This window comes from Anser brachyrhynchus, assembly GCF_964034855.1.
Source record: "Anser brachyrhynchus genome assembly, chromosome: 7".
In the NCBI taxonomy this organism is placed as follows: Eukaryota; Metazoa; Chordata; class Aves; order Anseriformes; family Anatidae; genus Anser; species Anser brachyrhynchus.
In genome coordinates, this window is record NC_137701.1 from 36,810,615 (window position 1) to 36,826,643 (window position 16,029).

The following is a 16,029-nucleotide window of genomic DNA, read 5'->3' on the forward strand; positions in this document are numbered from 1 at the left end:
TAATGCTCTGATTATAGGCTGCTGCAAACATAACAATTATTTGGCTAAATCTTCTGTATGTGTGTTTTGCAGGGTTTTTTTAATACTAAATGATCCAGAGCTTACTTTTGTATATTTTATTGACTAGAGATTAAAGCTCAGATCACAATTAACAAAGATTCAAGTAATCCAAAGAGTTGGCAGAGTTCTATCAGATCTCAGTTAAGTTCAGTTTAACTTAGTTTTAATTAAAAAAGGAAGTATCTCAAGTAACCTCTGTGATCTCTCCTAGATTTTCTTAATCTTAATTAGCCCATTAAAACGTGTCGGGTTACATGTAGGTAATATATCAAAAACATTTTCAAGTTATTTTCATAAGACAGTCTTCCGAATGTAACGCAGATGCTCCTGTGCGCCTAGGCTCGTCTTGTCAGTGGTGTTAGGTAGGCAGACAGGTAGACATGCAGGCAATTACCTTATGAGTGACTCTCAAAATAGCAAGGGCTTTAATGGATGCTGCAGTCTTGCTATTATGATTAATTCCAATATGAGATGGTATAAGCAATCTGAATAATCAGTATTTTAGATGGGAAAGATACAGTCACATTTTTCCATCAACTCTGACTTCAGAGGGGAGCTGCTGTGACTCAGAGCCCGGACAAGCAATTCAAGTGCAGGTCACGAGCTCCCCTGAGCCCAGGCCAGCAGCTGTGGCACTTCACAGAGATGGGATACTGGCCAGATACTACTGACAGTTAATCAGCAGCAGTATTTGGAATGAAAGTGCCCTCAAAAACCTTCTCACTCTGCGCACTTCAGGGGTTTAGCATGAGCAGAGACCTCCAGTGAGTCCCAGTAGCATTCCTGCTTTCCCCTCCCCGAAGCGGGCTTGTCTATCCTCCAACCAAAGAATTACAGAGCATAATGCATGGTGAGGGTGTGACAGAAGACCATTTAATGTGACCACTCTGTACTTTACTTGCTAATGTGTCCACTGGACAGCTGTACACATAGAAAGCTGTTATTTTGTCTTGTCAGCCGTACCAGATAAACTTGCAGCATTCCTGTGACACAATACAACACTGCCCGCAGAAATACGATGGATACTGCAGTGTAATGCATAACAAACTTCATCTTTTAAGTCAGAGCAGCAGACTGGGCTCTTACCTGAGCGTCTGTTATTTCTGTCAGTTTTGCTTCTCAGTAATTGTTCCCAAAATGTTCTATTTTATGATAAATTGGCACAGAGCCAAAGATTTGCAGAACATTTGTGCTAGCAATTTTTTTATTTTATTTTTTTTTCAGTATTCTTCTAGTATTTTCTGGCTGAAATATCCATAATTTTAGCATAATAATTCCTGCAGCTATTAATAATAATGTATTTCTTAAGCTAGTTAAGTGGAAAAGGTCATTTCTACATTCTGTATAAGTTCTTGTTTTCTACAGCTCTAAATCAGAGACAGACTGGAAACTACTTTTGGCATATTGAATTCAATTTTTTGCCAAATATATAAAAAATACGGATTTATAGAACTGTACAGACCACCTCTGCAGCCCTATTAAAAACCCTTCCTAAGATTCATAGGAATGTGACTGTAATTCTCTAGAAATTATCTTAAGGATATATCTAATCCTTTACCTACTCAAAGCTAAGTTACTCCATCTAATCCTTGATGGATATTTGTCTAAGTTGTTCCTAAAACCTTTTTGGGGAAAAAATGAGGCATTTTCTCCTTCAAAATACCACAAAATCAGTGGCTGGAGCAAGCTGAAGCGACATGGTACCTACCCTAATGGACCACAGGCAGGCTGCAGCCTAGGCCCGTGCCGGCAATGCCCTCGGCGAGCTCACCGAGCGTGGTGCTCTGGCACGAACCATGGGAAGAAAAGACTCAGAGCTATAACCGTTCAGCCTGCAGGAATTCGGTGACTCCCCTGTGGCACAAGGTGTTTTAATTAAAGCTGAGCTTCAAAAGTGGCTGAAAACGCAACAGAAATAAAGATGTGGCTCTCAAAAGAAACATGAAGAATGGTGTTACAAAAAAAAAAAAAAAAAAAGGCTAAACCAAAAAGAAAAAGCTCTGAACCAGTCCTCTGCCAGAACAGCTCCAGTTTGGGTCTAGTTCTGGCATCAGTACATTTACCTGAGCCTTATCCCACCTCCAAACAGCCGATGGGCACTGACCCTGACCTGGCTAGTCACACCAAGGTGAAATTATCTGGGGAGCCTCAGGACACCAAACAGCCCCAGCCTGCAGTTTAAACGAGGAGCAAGTATATACTTTGAGCTCTTGCTTACATTTTCAGCATCTGTAAAGCATTCTTCAATTAGTCAAAAAATAGCTAAGAAATCAAAATAACTAAATACGGATGCTTTATCTCTAATACACGCAGTGAGTTTCAGTTCCAGTGAACTAAGCACCCCTTCTCCTCTGAAGGACATTGGAACACATAATGTGAAACAACCATACATAATAAAACATTTTTTATTTCACATTGCCACAACCCCTCCTGAATTTATGCATTACATTCACCAGCAAAAAATGCATACGTGCTTGAACTAAAAGATGATGAGAAAGGAAAGTCATTGTATTTACTACTATTCCCTTGAAATTCCACATACATTACCATTTCACACTGCAGATATGATCATATTTTTACTTGCCCAGGGAAAGGTGCAGGCCTGAATATCTCTCTCAAAGATCATAATATAATGAATTAACATGAGAATGTTAAATTTAGAGAAAGAAATGAGAATAGTTCCAGTTACTGAATGCTTGTGCTCCATTAGTTCTTGAGCATTACTGGAAGCCTTCACCCTTGCGGAGCTGTGACCTGATCACTGAGATGTCCCTGCCACGGTCACTTGCCCCATAACTTACCTACACAGAGCGATCAGCAGATCATTGCAGCATAGGTCTGTGACCAGCTGAGTTGTGTGCAGCTCAATATTTAGAACTGATATTACCCCCCTGATTAATCAAATATATCATATGAATAATCTTAATTAAGGAGTAACATAATTTGAATGCCACTAATACGAGGAAAAAGCTAACAATTCAGCCAGGTTTCCGGAGCAACTTTGCAGGTTTTGGCCACAGAGATGAACTAAACATATCACTTGTATACTCAGTCCTTAAAAAATACAGCAACAGAATGTCTCAGCAGTCCCCCCATTCATTGTTCTGATACATATATATGTATAAAATAGTTAATACTATATTGCATTCATACCAAACATATCATATTGACACATTAGCGACAGCTGTTAGCAAACTACATGACCATAACGTAATAGGATTGTTTTCTTATTCTTTGGTTTTGTTGATAGAAATGTGTCCACTAAAATTTTCAAGAACGACCTCTATGGCTACAAAATATTAATGAGCTGTTAACCACTTCTGATATGAGTTACTAGGCGACAACTTTCTTCATAAGAATATATTTGACAGGACTTCATTCTATATGTGTTCTGTGACCAAATGTTTACTTTTAGTATGTTTAAGTAAATGTTATGGTAATTTATTAGAGTAGGCATTAATTGTACCACTGGGAAGTTTTCATATTCATATATGATAATAAAGAAAGGAGTGGGAATCAATAACCTTGCAAGACTGATTTAAGCATAAATTGAAAGGGCGTGCACGAAGACAAGTGATTTTATGTCGTTACGTATGAAAATCAAATGTATTTAATTTACACTACTATAAGATTTTAATTTTGGTCAATTTCTTTTTTCAATTCCACTGTTCTCCTAATTTAAAGAATTAAAACATAATAATTATTCAGCTTTGGCTGTTTTTAATCCTTTGTCATTCAATCCAGATTTACAGAAATACATGAATCACTGAGAAATACACATTTAAATTGTGAATTGTGGCTAATGGGTGAATACTGTTCTTTTTTTAAAAATAAAAAAAAAAAAAACAGAAAGCCTCAGTAGGGACCAAGTATTGCTTTGGCCAATTTAACTTTTTTTTGGATCCTGGAACCAGTGCTAAAATCAATATGCTGACACAAATTTTGATTTTTCTATAATGCTTGTTGAACAAGCACTACAAAAGCAGAGCCTTCAAGAAAAGAAATGATTCCCATCACTGTGAATAAGAATTGTCATATATTGTATGACAGCCTCTGTCCTCACCTGGTTACGTAAAAATAACTATTTGTAGTTTTGTGAAGTCAGCAGTATTGCACTGATTAATTCCAGGTGGCATTTTTTGTTCCTTATTTAATTTTTTTATATGGCTTATTTTTGGTGCGGGCTTGGATTTTACTATGACAGTTCTGGAAATCTGTCCAAATGAACCTTTAAATTCTAATTTAACTTTCTGAACTGTATCACTAATTGTACCTTTTCCTGTATATTGTCACATTGGATTCTAGCTGAAGTCCCAGAACCTGTTCCTGAGTTTCTGTTTTTGAACATAAGTCCTGTTAAGGATCATCAGCAATTATTTGCCTTGCAGTGAAGTCTACTGATTGAAAATAGTTGACATGTTAATGATTGATGGTATCCTAGATTTGAGCTTAAAATGACAGCCCCATAACTGTCCCCAAGGCAAAGCTTAATAAAACTTCTGAGTATTACAGTTGAGGCGTTAAAAAAATTGACCTACACCAATTTCTATTTAGGATTTCTCATTGCCAGAATTAGGTAAGTACGCTCCTAAACATTTGATAATTTAAATAAAATCGTCCCCATAAGCAAGCTCTAAATGCAAAATAACACTCATGGCAAATCTAACGTCTTTTTCAGTATTGTTTTCATATTTTATTTTGTTTAAATGAATCATAAGAAAAAAGAAATTCTGGCAAACATTATGCTGTGCAACTTTTTTTTTTCCTAATAAAGGGTTTCCACATCATTCTCTTGGAATAACCAGTTCCATCATACGATCTTAATAAAAGTCTGAAACCCTGCATGTAATTTTTATTCTCATTTGCTTCATAAAAATAAATAAATAAAATTAATTAATTAAATTTAAGAGTACTTGAAATGTAGATTAAAATTAATTTTTGTTTTATATGTATATACATTCCCAAGAAGAAAGTTCTAGTTCTCTTTGAACTCAAGAAAATATACAGTAAAAGACTTCAGGTTAAAACATTTTTTCCTCAGGAAATCTACTCACCCCGACAATGTACTCCTTCATCGTACCCATCTGAACAGTCGTAAACACCGTTGCAGAGCTGGGACAAGTGAATGCATTTGTTTGTGCCAATGCAGGAAATATAATTCAGGGTGCACTTGAAATCCACTTCTTCAGGACCTAAAAAAAGACACAGAACATTTCTTATATATACTTTTATACTTCTGTATCTACAACAAGGCAAAAAAAAAAGTTCTATATTGCATACTATTCCCATTTTGAATCTCAGGGCAACACTCCACATATCAGTCCATTCTGATGACTTTTGGCGCATTATCATTGCTGTAATTAGGAAAATTAAAATCATCAGGTAATGATTAGTGCAATTAAAAGGAAATCAAGGGGTCAAAGAAGATTACTTCCCAAAATACAGGTGATAAAATACTGCATTTTTTTTTCTTCAAGTTAAACTTTTCAGAAGCTAAAATTAAACTTTACAAACGTTAAGAAGTATCATAGATTTGCAACTGCCTTGTGAATCCCAGTGTGGGGAATTCTACGGTCATAAGAATAATGGGTACTTATATCAATATCCACTGTTTTGCTATATGGATAATCTTAGCTATTTATGGAATTCCATATAAATGCTACACGTTTATGGCTGCATTACATCACAGAAACTGTCCCTCCATCCCAGGAGTCTGGAGCCATGCAGTACAAGATGGCAGGGGAGGATAAGGGTGCTGTGATAGCTCCCTTGGGGATGCAATCCCCATGCAATCACTGTGCATTCCCTTATCTCTGAAGCGTTAAGGAGAGGGATTTTCAAGGCTCTCTGTTGTTTATCACTTTGTGAGGGTTCTGAATGATTAAAAAACAACAAACATTATAATTTCACATGAGATGGACTTTGAGATTTTTAACACATTACAGAGCACATGTAGGTCTGAAGGGTTTAGCTCGTATAGAGGATGAATTGTACATAACTTATGCGCAGTAACTGAGCTACACAGAGACACGCAGAGGTGTGGAAGTTTTCAGGAAACAACTTGCAGCACCTTGCCTGCTTGTGTCAGAGCCTTGGGTCTGCGCTAAACTGACAGCTTTTAACAGTCCTCCAGGGAAATATCACCTAGGATGCACCATGCTCAGGTGCAATAAGCTTTCACCTTCTCCAAGGCACTAACTGCAAGACGAAGGACAGAGAACACACAGAAGCTGAGAGCTCTGGGAAAATCTCAGCTTTGGCAGATTTTGTCTCTTGGAGTCAGCAGGCCAAAGTGAAGCTGAGCTCCAGAGGGCATTTAGGATTTTTAAACAAGTACAGAAAGCTCTTAGCATGGCCAACGAAATAAAAATCCTTACTTTAAACAAGTGTCCCGATTAGAAGACTGAAGCATGACCTTTCACTGCCACCCTGCACGCCAGCAGGCTGCCCAACATTTGGAGCAGGCGCACCCAGCACCCTTCCCGGGGTTCCCGGTGTCCCTCCTGCCTGGCTCTGATGGGTGACACTGATTACATCCTCGATACCTCCGTCACTGACAGACAGAGCACAGTGCACTCGTCCTAGGGATAAATGAGTGATGTGCACAGGGCTGAAAGTACGCTGTCTGGCATGCATTATTTTTACTATATCCATATTTTATCATATCCGTGTTAGGATACGATGACAGTAGTAACAAAATCTGTTGAGAATGAGAGAGCTGTGACCCCCCAGCACTGGCACAGACCAGCAGCAGGCAAGGATGCAAGAGGCGAGGGTGAAGCAGCTCTCTTCCCTTCTTCCCTTCCCACTGGGCAGCACAGCCACTGGGTGAGGTTCTGGTTCTCGTCATTGTTGGTTTTGCTTGGACTTTGGCATTTTACTGTTTTCTCCCCACTGAGGTAGGAGACTTCATCCTATGGAGCATCCCATGCACACAAAGCTCACCACACTGTGCCTGAAATCTCTGGCAGTGCCGGGTGTCCTCCAGGACCAGCCACACTGTGCAGGGCCAAATGCTCGGTGTCAGCTAGGACAAATAAAACTGGAATGCTTAATTTGATGCCCATTTCAGTTCCATAAGGACTTGAAGGCACCTAAAATTTAACAAAACCAAACTACTTATCTGATTTGTCAGTTACAGCTTGTTTATTCATTGCATTGGAGAACTGTGAATAGAGTGTGAGGAGAAAAGAAAACTACTTTTTCTTTAAAAATAGAGAACATTCGATAAAAAATAAAAATAAAAAATAATTACATCTGTGAAGTATGGAAGCCATGGTACTTGCATTACTTACGTATAAACCTAAGATTGCTAGAGTGCTTTCAGCATTCACAGATCACAATCAATCAGAAAATTGAAATCTGTGACCAAGAACATAAGCCCATGTATTTTTCTTCTAAAAATAATGAGTGAAAAGAATGAATCTCTTCATTAACATTTAAAATCTCAACAGGAAAAAGCTGATAAGCATATGTCTAAAGATTTCAGTATTTAATTTTGACTTGATGCATTTTATTTTAGAATACAAAGTCTCCTTCAGGACACAAATATACTGCGATTTTAAATATATTATCTAACTTAAAATCGGTAGTAGGGGGCTTCCTAAATTGTAGTTCTTTCAGGGGGAGCAGTGTCCCAGGAAACTGGAACATTGCTCACAATGTTTTGTTTTCAAGAGAGATTTAGTTCATCACTTGGGAAAACAAGAAGGTTCTGAATAGAAGGGATTAACTTATTAAGGTGATTGACTAAGGTAAATTCACCTATACTTTTTCGTCAAATTGACTTACACGAGGAGGTGACCTCCAGTCCCATAAAAGGGGGAATTGTCTGCAAAATGACAGGTCTCAATTACCCAATAGTGTCAATGGAATAAGACAGCATGTCCCAAGGCCTAGGAGCAGCCCAAAACTCCCCATCTTCATAGATTAAAAACCCGAAGCTGAGCACCAGGCTGCGTGGTGCTGTGCTCTTGGTGCAGCACACGCTCCTTCGAGTGGATCCCACCCCGCCGCTGCACATCCCGGAACATCCAACGCAAACAGAGATGAGCAGCTCCTTATCTTATTTACTCCTCTCCCATTTTCCTCGAGCAGACAGACACTTCTGGCAGTTTTATCAAGTGAACTTTGGGAAAAGGAATTTAAAAGTGTTCTTCAAAATAATCTCAGTGTATTTTACATCAGTGCGAGAATGCTAAGAACATAAAAGACGGATGATGTCTTTTCTTCCCTTCGAAAGACACGATAATTCATAGCCTTGCAGGTTGGTGGAAAAATAGTCAAATTGCTGGCTGCAATTATGGCAGTACAGCACCCCAGCACTTCAAACGCTCGCACCACGACATCGCTTGGAGGGCAGAGGACTGAAGCCGCCTGCTCCTGTAGCTCTGTGCAGCTTTCTGGGCTGGCTCGGAAGAAGACCGGGCACCACCTCTGTGGTGTAACTGCACAGGAGCCCGGGCAGTGGGCACCTCACTGGGGTCAGCCCATGGCCAGCCCAGGGTGGGCACGGGACAGGATCAGGCCCTGTGAGGGTCCCAGGGTTCGAAACGGCCCCGGGACGGTCAGGCAGGGCCAGGCGAGCAGCTCTCTGCTTCTTTCCCCAGATCCTCCAGAAGGCTGGCTGTGCCTTGGGAACAGACGGAGTGAAAGCAGGCAAACAGGGATACATTTCAGATCCAGATCTCTTTGGCTACTTGGCCAGGATGACCATTTCTGATTTGGTCACCCTGTGTCAAGGCTTGCTCCACCTTCTCAGCATGGAAAAACCCAACACTGTGGTTTTGCCATACCCAGGCAATACACAGTGAACACAGCTCGTGTCCCTTCAGCAAAATTGCCCTTCATTCAGTGGGGGTTGAGAAGAGCTAGGAGAGTCCTTGGGATGCTCGCCACGTCCAACACAACCTGCTTTCCTCCAAAGAACCAACATGATAAGGTGTTAGAGACCACTGTCAGAATTAGCAGAAACATTTCACCGTACACTTTTGACACGGTATCTGTCTTGAGTTCATGCTCGTTTATAACCACATTTGCACCTGCGTTGCTCCAGGCTATACTAAATTTCCAACTAGAGGATGCAACTGAGAACATGCAAGCTGATTATTTCCACTAGGTTTTGTTATCACAAGCAAGGTGCAAGTAGTTTTCATCAGCCAAAATTATGGGTGAACATTATTTCATTACGTACATTTCCTTCTAGAAACATTCCTCCAAATTTAATTTAACATTCAGTGCTAACTTTACGGAGGAGTTACAAAGTATGAATAAAAGATGTTTGCAAAGATTGTAGAGATGGCCAGACAGAAGGAAGAATGCCATGGTGTTCAATGCAAATTCAAGGTCCACAAAAATTCATTAAATTATAGTTAAAAACACACCCTCACTTCTTGCAAACTCATTTAGAGATGCTCATATATGACAGCTGTTACCAAAAGAAAAACAAACAAATAAAATAAAAAGTGCACAAAGGCTGCTAGTTCTGAGTTTATTTTTTCACCTTTGTCTTTCTCAGGATGGTTTTCACAAAGTGTTTTTTTCATTCAACATCTCAGATAAGCAGCTAGGCAGTAGCTTGCACTTTTAAATAACAGACTAGGTAGACAAATGTAGCACATCCTTTAAAACGCATTTAATTTACTTGAGATCCAGCTTTTTTCCAGCAGCTCTAATCCTGAGCTGTCCTCAGCCACAAGAAACAATTATTCCAACCTGTGGGATGCCTTCAAAATTTACATTTGTGTCGTACATCAGTGATGAACAGATCCATCCTGCTCTCCTAGGGGTCCTCCTGGAGTCAGGTACCCAAACAGTGAGCAGTCACCCATAACAAAGCCTATTCTGTGGGTTCAGCAGCCCTTGAATTCAGTTCTGTCTGCACATGTGAGTGGGAGCCCCACGGAAGGCATTTTGTACTGGTGTCCACCTCCAGCACCAATCCAGCAGTGGACAGAATCTGAACCAAAGACAAAACTGATATTTGTGATGCAAATACCAGACCAAAACATGTATTTTTCTGTTCTGACTGCAGCACGTGGTCCTCTAGGGAAGGTTCACTGTAACAGCTACCTAGGTTTTCTCTGCAGTATTGATGAATGAAGAAGATTAATGACTGTAATTAAGCCAAAATGGCCCAAAGTTTAAGAAACGATAATCTGCACAACTTTCTGGATCCCTCTGGATAAATATAGGCTTAAATGAAAATACTCCACTATGGTACAATACGGTTTGTGGTTTGTCCAACACTCTCTGCAGACTGTCGGGTCCATTTCTCCCCTGAAGCATCCCTGTGGCACTGTTGGTATGCCATTTCTGCTGGGCATTCTGGGTGCAGTATAAGATTTTTAAGACCAAAGAATTTATTAGGGGGATTGGACTAGATAATCTTTCAAGGTCCCTTCCAGTCCCTGCTATTCCGTGATTAAGAAAATTAAGACTCACTCTTCTTAGCTCTTGCTAACAGCAAACAACCTGCCCCATGCAGCCAAAGTAACAGGAAATATATGACATAGTTTAAAAAGTGTTAGAAGTCGTCTGCGCTGTGTGTTTGGTTTGGTTTAGTTTGGTCTTGTACAGATCTCTGACAATAACCAGGGTTTTAAGTAGTGCTTATCATTTATAAATCTTGATATTACAACATCTTAAATAAATGAGATATTTCTGGTTTTTGCCAGAACAAGATATACCTTAAAAATATTTAGGGTTTAAGGCTAAATTATGGACATTAAGAAGAGGTTGCTTTTGTAGAAAAACTACGGATTAATGTGAACATCAGTCTATTCTTCACGATCTTCATTATTATCATGATTAATATATCATGATTAATTCTTTTTATACTCAATGCTTGAAAACTTCCAAGAGGTTGAATACTACAGATCATTTTCTGCATTTGCAGGTAGTGTTAAATTCAAACTAAACACACATCATATCCCATGGTATCATAACTGCCTTAAAAAGTCATTCGTCACACAGGTATCAAATCTATAGTATAACTAAATGCACAGCTAAATACAAGGACTTTGAAACATTGGGATTAATTTATGAAAATTACTTAACATATTTTTTTCTTTGTTATTTTACATATATGCAAGGGATTTCGTATGTAATAAGGATTTATGCATCATAAGTTACCCTTATTCATTCATTTCTTCTCTTATTTATCCTTGTGCTTTATTCACCACACAGACTGACAGTAAGTATAAGTTTGAAGTCACCTTCTATTAACTTAGGTATTCAGCTGCCCACCAGAGTAAAAGAATAACAAACACTTATGCTTAAGTATGGGTGATTGAAAAGAAGAAGAAAGCAGACAAAATATTGTGCTGCTCGAGGCAGAACAATAGCTGTTCTCTCTGACCTCACAAATACAGCATGTTCTCTCCAAAATAGTATTTCACTAGAAAGAATAGAACCAGCAGCAGTGAGAAAGATTGGGAATGTGCAAATGAATGAATATACTTATTGCAAGCCCTGTGACCAAACATAAGGTGAGACTGCCAAAGCCTGTAGAAAGCAATACTGAAATAGAAACAACAAAGAAACTGCAGAACTTCAGAAATGAAAAGATTGCTTTGAGTCATCGCAGTTCTGAAATCAGCGTTGATTCACAGCCCCTGCAGACCTTGTGCCGAGCACCTCATCCCTCCTCTCTCTGAAGGGAGGAGTATGGGCACGGACAGCCCTCCAGTGCCTACCTTCCCTTTCAACAGCTTTGGCTCTTCGGGCTTTGCACAGGGACAAGAAACAGCTATTCTAGCCAAAGTTTCCCAGATCCAAACAAGTATTTGCATTGATCTCACTCTGTGCTTAGAGTTCCAGTGTGTAACTCAGTCATTCAAGAGTACATAGTAAAATAAAAATAAAAAATGAAATTAGCTTCCAAAGGATGGTTTATAATGTCGTGTGATACTGTAGATTAAATAGTTCAAAAAAATATCCAAACATAAAGCTCAACAAACCTCATAGTTGCACACAAAGCTCCAATTTTTATACTCCTGTGACAGTCTTTTACTATTGGATTTACTATTAGTATTGAATACAAAGGAATACACAGGTGCAAAACACAGCATACGGATACTGGGCTTATACAACTCAGCCTTTTCCCTTTAGCCTATACGGTTTTGTAAGTACCAGAGAAAAGCAAACAGACAATCTAAACCTGATACAATACAATAAGTTTAATTGTTTAAATGCTTCCTTGTGTTTAAAAACACGAGCACCGTTTGCATCCTGCTATTGCAATGACTGCTAGTAGCTCTCTTTGAGACTTCTCCCCAGTAAACACTTCCCTTTGGCTCTGTTTTCCCTGATCGCTGCTTTCTGCATGTCAGACACTTGCTCATCTTCACTACACAGATGTAAATAATTAACAGAGCCACAGGACTCAGCTCTTCTACTGTAATGTAGCTGGTAGCCACTGGAGAGACGGAGGAAAATGATATTAAAGACTGCACAAAAACTGATGAAGAGCAAAAAGAGATGTAGAGAAAATATAAACCAGCTCAGCCCTGGACCTGTGGGAACACGTGGGCTCGGACAGGGCTGCAGTCACAACGCAGCTCTCCTGCAGCTGATCAGACCAACGGGGTCAACCATCAGAATCGGGGCCGGATCTTAAAGGATTTCTGCCTGACAGGAATCTACCTGCTAAAGCTGTAACATCCACCGAGGAAATCTGACCGGTGATATTAAAATGAGCTCACAACAACAAAATCCACCTGGATTCGTAAATGCAGGTGGGCATTTTGCATCCAAAAATGACCTCACATAGAGAATTCATCTGGACAAAAAACTGTCCCTATGAATAAAGAGGGAACACCACCTGCTTGGCCAAAGCCCATCTAACATAATTCTACAAGACTACTGTTTTTTTTTGTTGTTTTTGGGTTTGTTGTTTTGTTTGGTTTTTTTTTTCACAGAACAGCTTTTAAATTTGGCCATTTCATGGCTCCTTCACAGAAGAATGTGATTTTAAAAATATTATTATATATTTCTGAACATGGTTTGGGACAGTCAGAGAGATAAATGGTGACATACGGAACACCAAAACTTATCCGCCTACCAACTCTTCTGCAGCCCCTCTGGTTACAGAAAAAAAGAAAAGAAACTACAGCTGGGCAATTAGATGGGGAGGGGAAGTAGAAGGGAGTCACCTGGAGTGTTCCAAGCATTCTTTCCACAGAGTTCACACGCTGTGCCAGAAGATTAATAAATCAATCAATTAATAAAGTTTAGCACTTAAAGACTACCATAGTTGATCAAAGTCGAAGTTTAGTGGAAAAGGCAATGCAGAGATGTAACTGCTTTTTCTATATGAACTGACAAGGATCTAAAGTCCAAAAGACAAATATGTTGCAATGAAATCTTTTTCTCAGCTCTTGTATTTTTTCGGATGTCAGTGAAAACATCTTTATTGGAATCACCAGCAGGGCTGTCATAGGATAATGTAAGGCATACCTATACACATATATATATATATGTATACTTGGCATAGTGCATATATCTAAGACATTTTCAGCCCTATGAATCAGATTAGAAAATTCTGACCTTCATTAAACTTAAGGTAAATATCTTAATTTTTTTCTGTTGCATAAATCAAAACCTACTCTCTACTGCTTCACCAGGTATTGGAAAACTCATGTCTTTCTGTACATACCTCTGACTTTTGCCCCACACTTAATAACTGTCGTTCTACAGACTCTATAAATAGAGTCTGTATGTACAAACATGTGTTTGTACATACATATAATGCATTAAAAAGAGCGTATATGATGTATTAGTGTGTCAATACAGTAAATCACACTTTCCCATTCACCATTCTATAATGCACTACAGTTATGAATATAAATATAGGAAATGGGTCTTGCAAAGTTTTAAACCTCTAATTTATCTTAAATTCTCCTAAATTTTACCCTTAAGTTTTCATTTGAATTTGTCATAAATGGAAAAACCTTGAAAAATTACACAGTCAAGAAAAAAAATGCATTCTCTCAGAGGAATTATTAAAAAAAAAACAAAACTCCTTGCAGGCAGAAAATACTAATAAAAACATCTAGCTGTAGAGAAAATAGGTTTGTGTTTCAAAGCAAGAAGAATGAAGAACTCACAAGAGGACATACATACCATGAACTTTTCTTGAAAATCAAGTCTATCTCTTATCTTGCAAGACTCAGCGTGCCAGCGGTGTTTGATTAAAAGCAACAATAACACAATCCTCACCATTAGGATCTTCCATCACAACTGCCCAGCATAATATAGTTACGCCTCAATAAGTTTTAGTATTTTTATATACTTGCTCAATGACCGCAGCTTCAACTTGTGCAGTAAAATTTCTTCATACAGATGCCAAGAAAGAAAGAATTTATGTTCTTTGCTACAGTCCCTAAAAATTAAAAAGCTAAGGCACAGTCTTATTATGCCCTTGTATGTAGGATGTATCAGAATACAAAGGAAGATTCTTGTATGTGCCTATACATATGCAAACCCATTGTTAATGTACATTCCCTGTCTATTCTTGGAGCACAGACTGTCAAATATTTGTCAATGTAGACTGTAGGAAGAGGTGAAAAAATGCTCTCAGTTTTTGGGAAGCAAAAATAATTAATATTCTTTGTACAAGGAGAAACAGAAAAACTTTGTTAATGGATTTTTTTTTGGTGATTTACTACAATACACTAAAGCAAGACTTTATGATCAAGAAAGAAAGGAGGTTTTTGTTGTTGTTATTTTATGTAGATGGTCATTCACCATTACTTATAAGGAACCTATTTTTAATCTGGAGATTTTTACTTAATTAGTGTCTCACATCTCAAGGCTGTCTTGTGTCAACTCTTGTAATGACTTGATGTCTATGTGCAATACAGAATGGGTTGCTAATAGAGTCTCAGTTTGAGAAGAATGATAATGAGGTGAACAAAGAAGTGTTAATTACTTACACAATTAAAGTACCTAATACCAGCAATATTGTAACACATCTACACTTATAGATATTTACATAGAACCTCTGTGTATAAATGTCAGTGAAAAAAGGCAGGTAGATACCTGGTCTTTATAGAACGAGGCAGTGGTGTAATGGCTGGACACAACCTAAAATGATCCCCGATTCTCTGCCGAATACTAGTGCTGCCAGACATTATAAAAATGTGTTTGATTACATTTACACACATTATCCATCTATATGCATTCCATTCTGTCATGTTCCAGCTCATCTTTTCATTACACTGTGAAAATTCTTTTAAAACGAGGAAATAGTAAGAGTTATTTACTGGATCATATCTGCAACAAGAGCTAGAAATCTGAAGAAATTCCTTCTGTAGCCCACATCTTATGAACATTTATGCATACACAGAGAACCTCAGAAAAGTCTATGGACCGAGAAATAATTTACCAAGTTCACATTTGCATCAGTAGAACCGGAATTCAAACCCAGAAATAGTTCTGAAATCATAAATAGCATGAAACTTTCCAGGTCTGACAAGATTTATATAATAAAACACAAGTGTTTTAAAAACAAGAAAGGACTGAAACATACACTGATACCTTAACTTCCCATTTTAAACAGCAAAACAGTCTCCATCTTGCTTGCAACATATTAAGACTCTTTAGTAGATGATGTTAGGATTTACATGCATGTTTTATTTATGATTTTGGGGTAGAATTTTACCATCAAAATGTATAACTGTGTTCTATAACCATGTGAAAATTTAGCTTAGAGGGCCAACATTTCCTAAGTATTTGATTAAAAAAAAAAGTTATTAAATCTGCATTATTTATTCATTTTAAAGATTATCTTATATGTTTAGTTCAGCTTTACCGCAGTAACTTAGAAATACATCTCATGCATTTTTTAAAATGAGCTAGGTAGTTTGCAATCAAAGTTATTCATTTTTATTTTGTACACAGGCACATAGATGTAAACTACCTCTAATTAAAATAAATTGTGTGACTTGTTTCTTCTTATGCAGTCAT

General features: G+C 38.2%; 1 protein-coding gene across 6 annotated transcripts in view; it reads right to left on the minus strand.

Moving 5' to 3' along the window:
• Positions 1 to 16,029, minus strand: part of LRP1B (LDL receptor related protein 1B) — a 553,237-nt gene that overhangs the window by 405,513 nt on the left and 131,695 nt on the right. For all 6 annotated transcript variants that reach the window (XM_080600673.1, XM_080600668.1, XM_080600674.1 and 3 more), the window contains exon 3: positions 5,115 to 5,252. In XM_080600673.1, the coding sequence (XP_080456799.1) occupies positions 5,115 to 5,252 (138 nt within the window). The remainder of the gene's footprint in view (positions 1 to 5,114; positions 5,253 to 16,029) is intronic.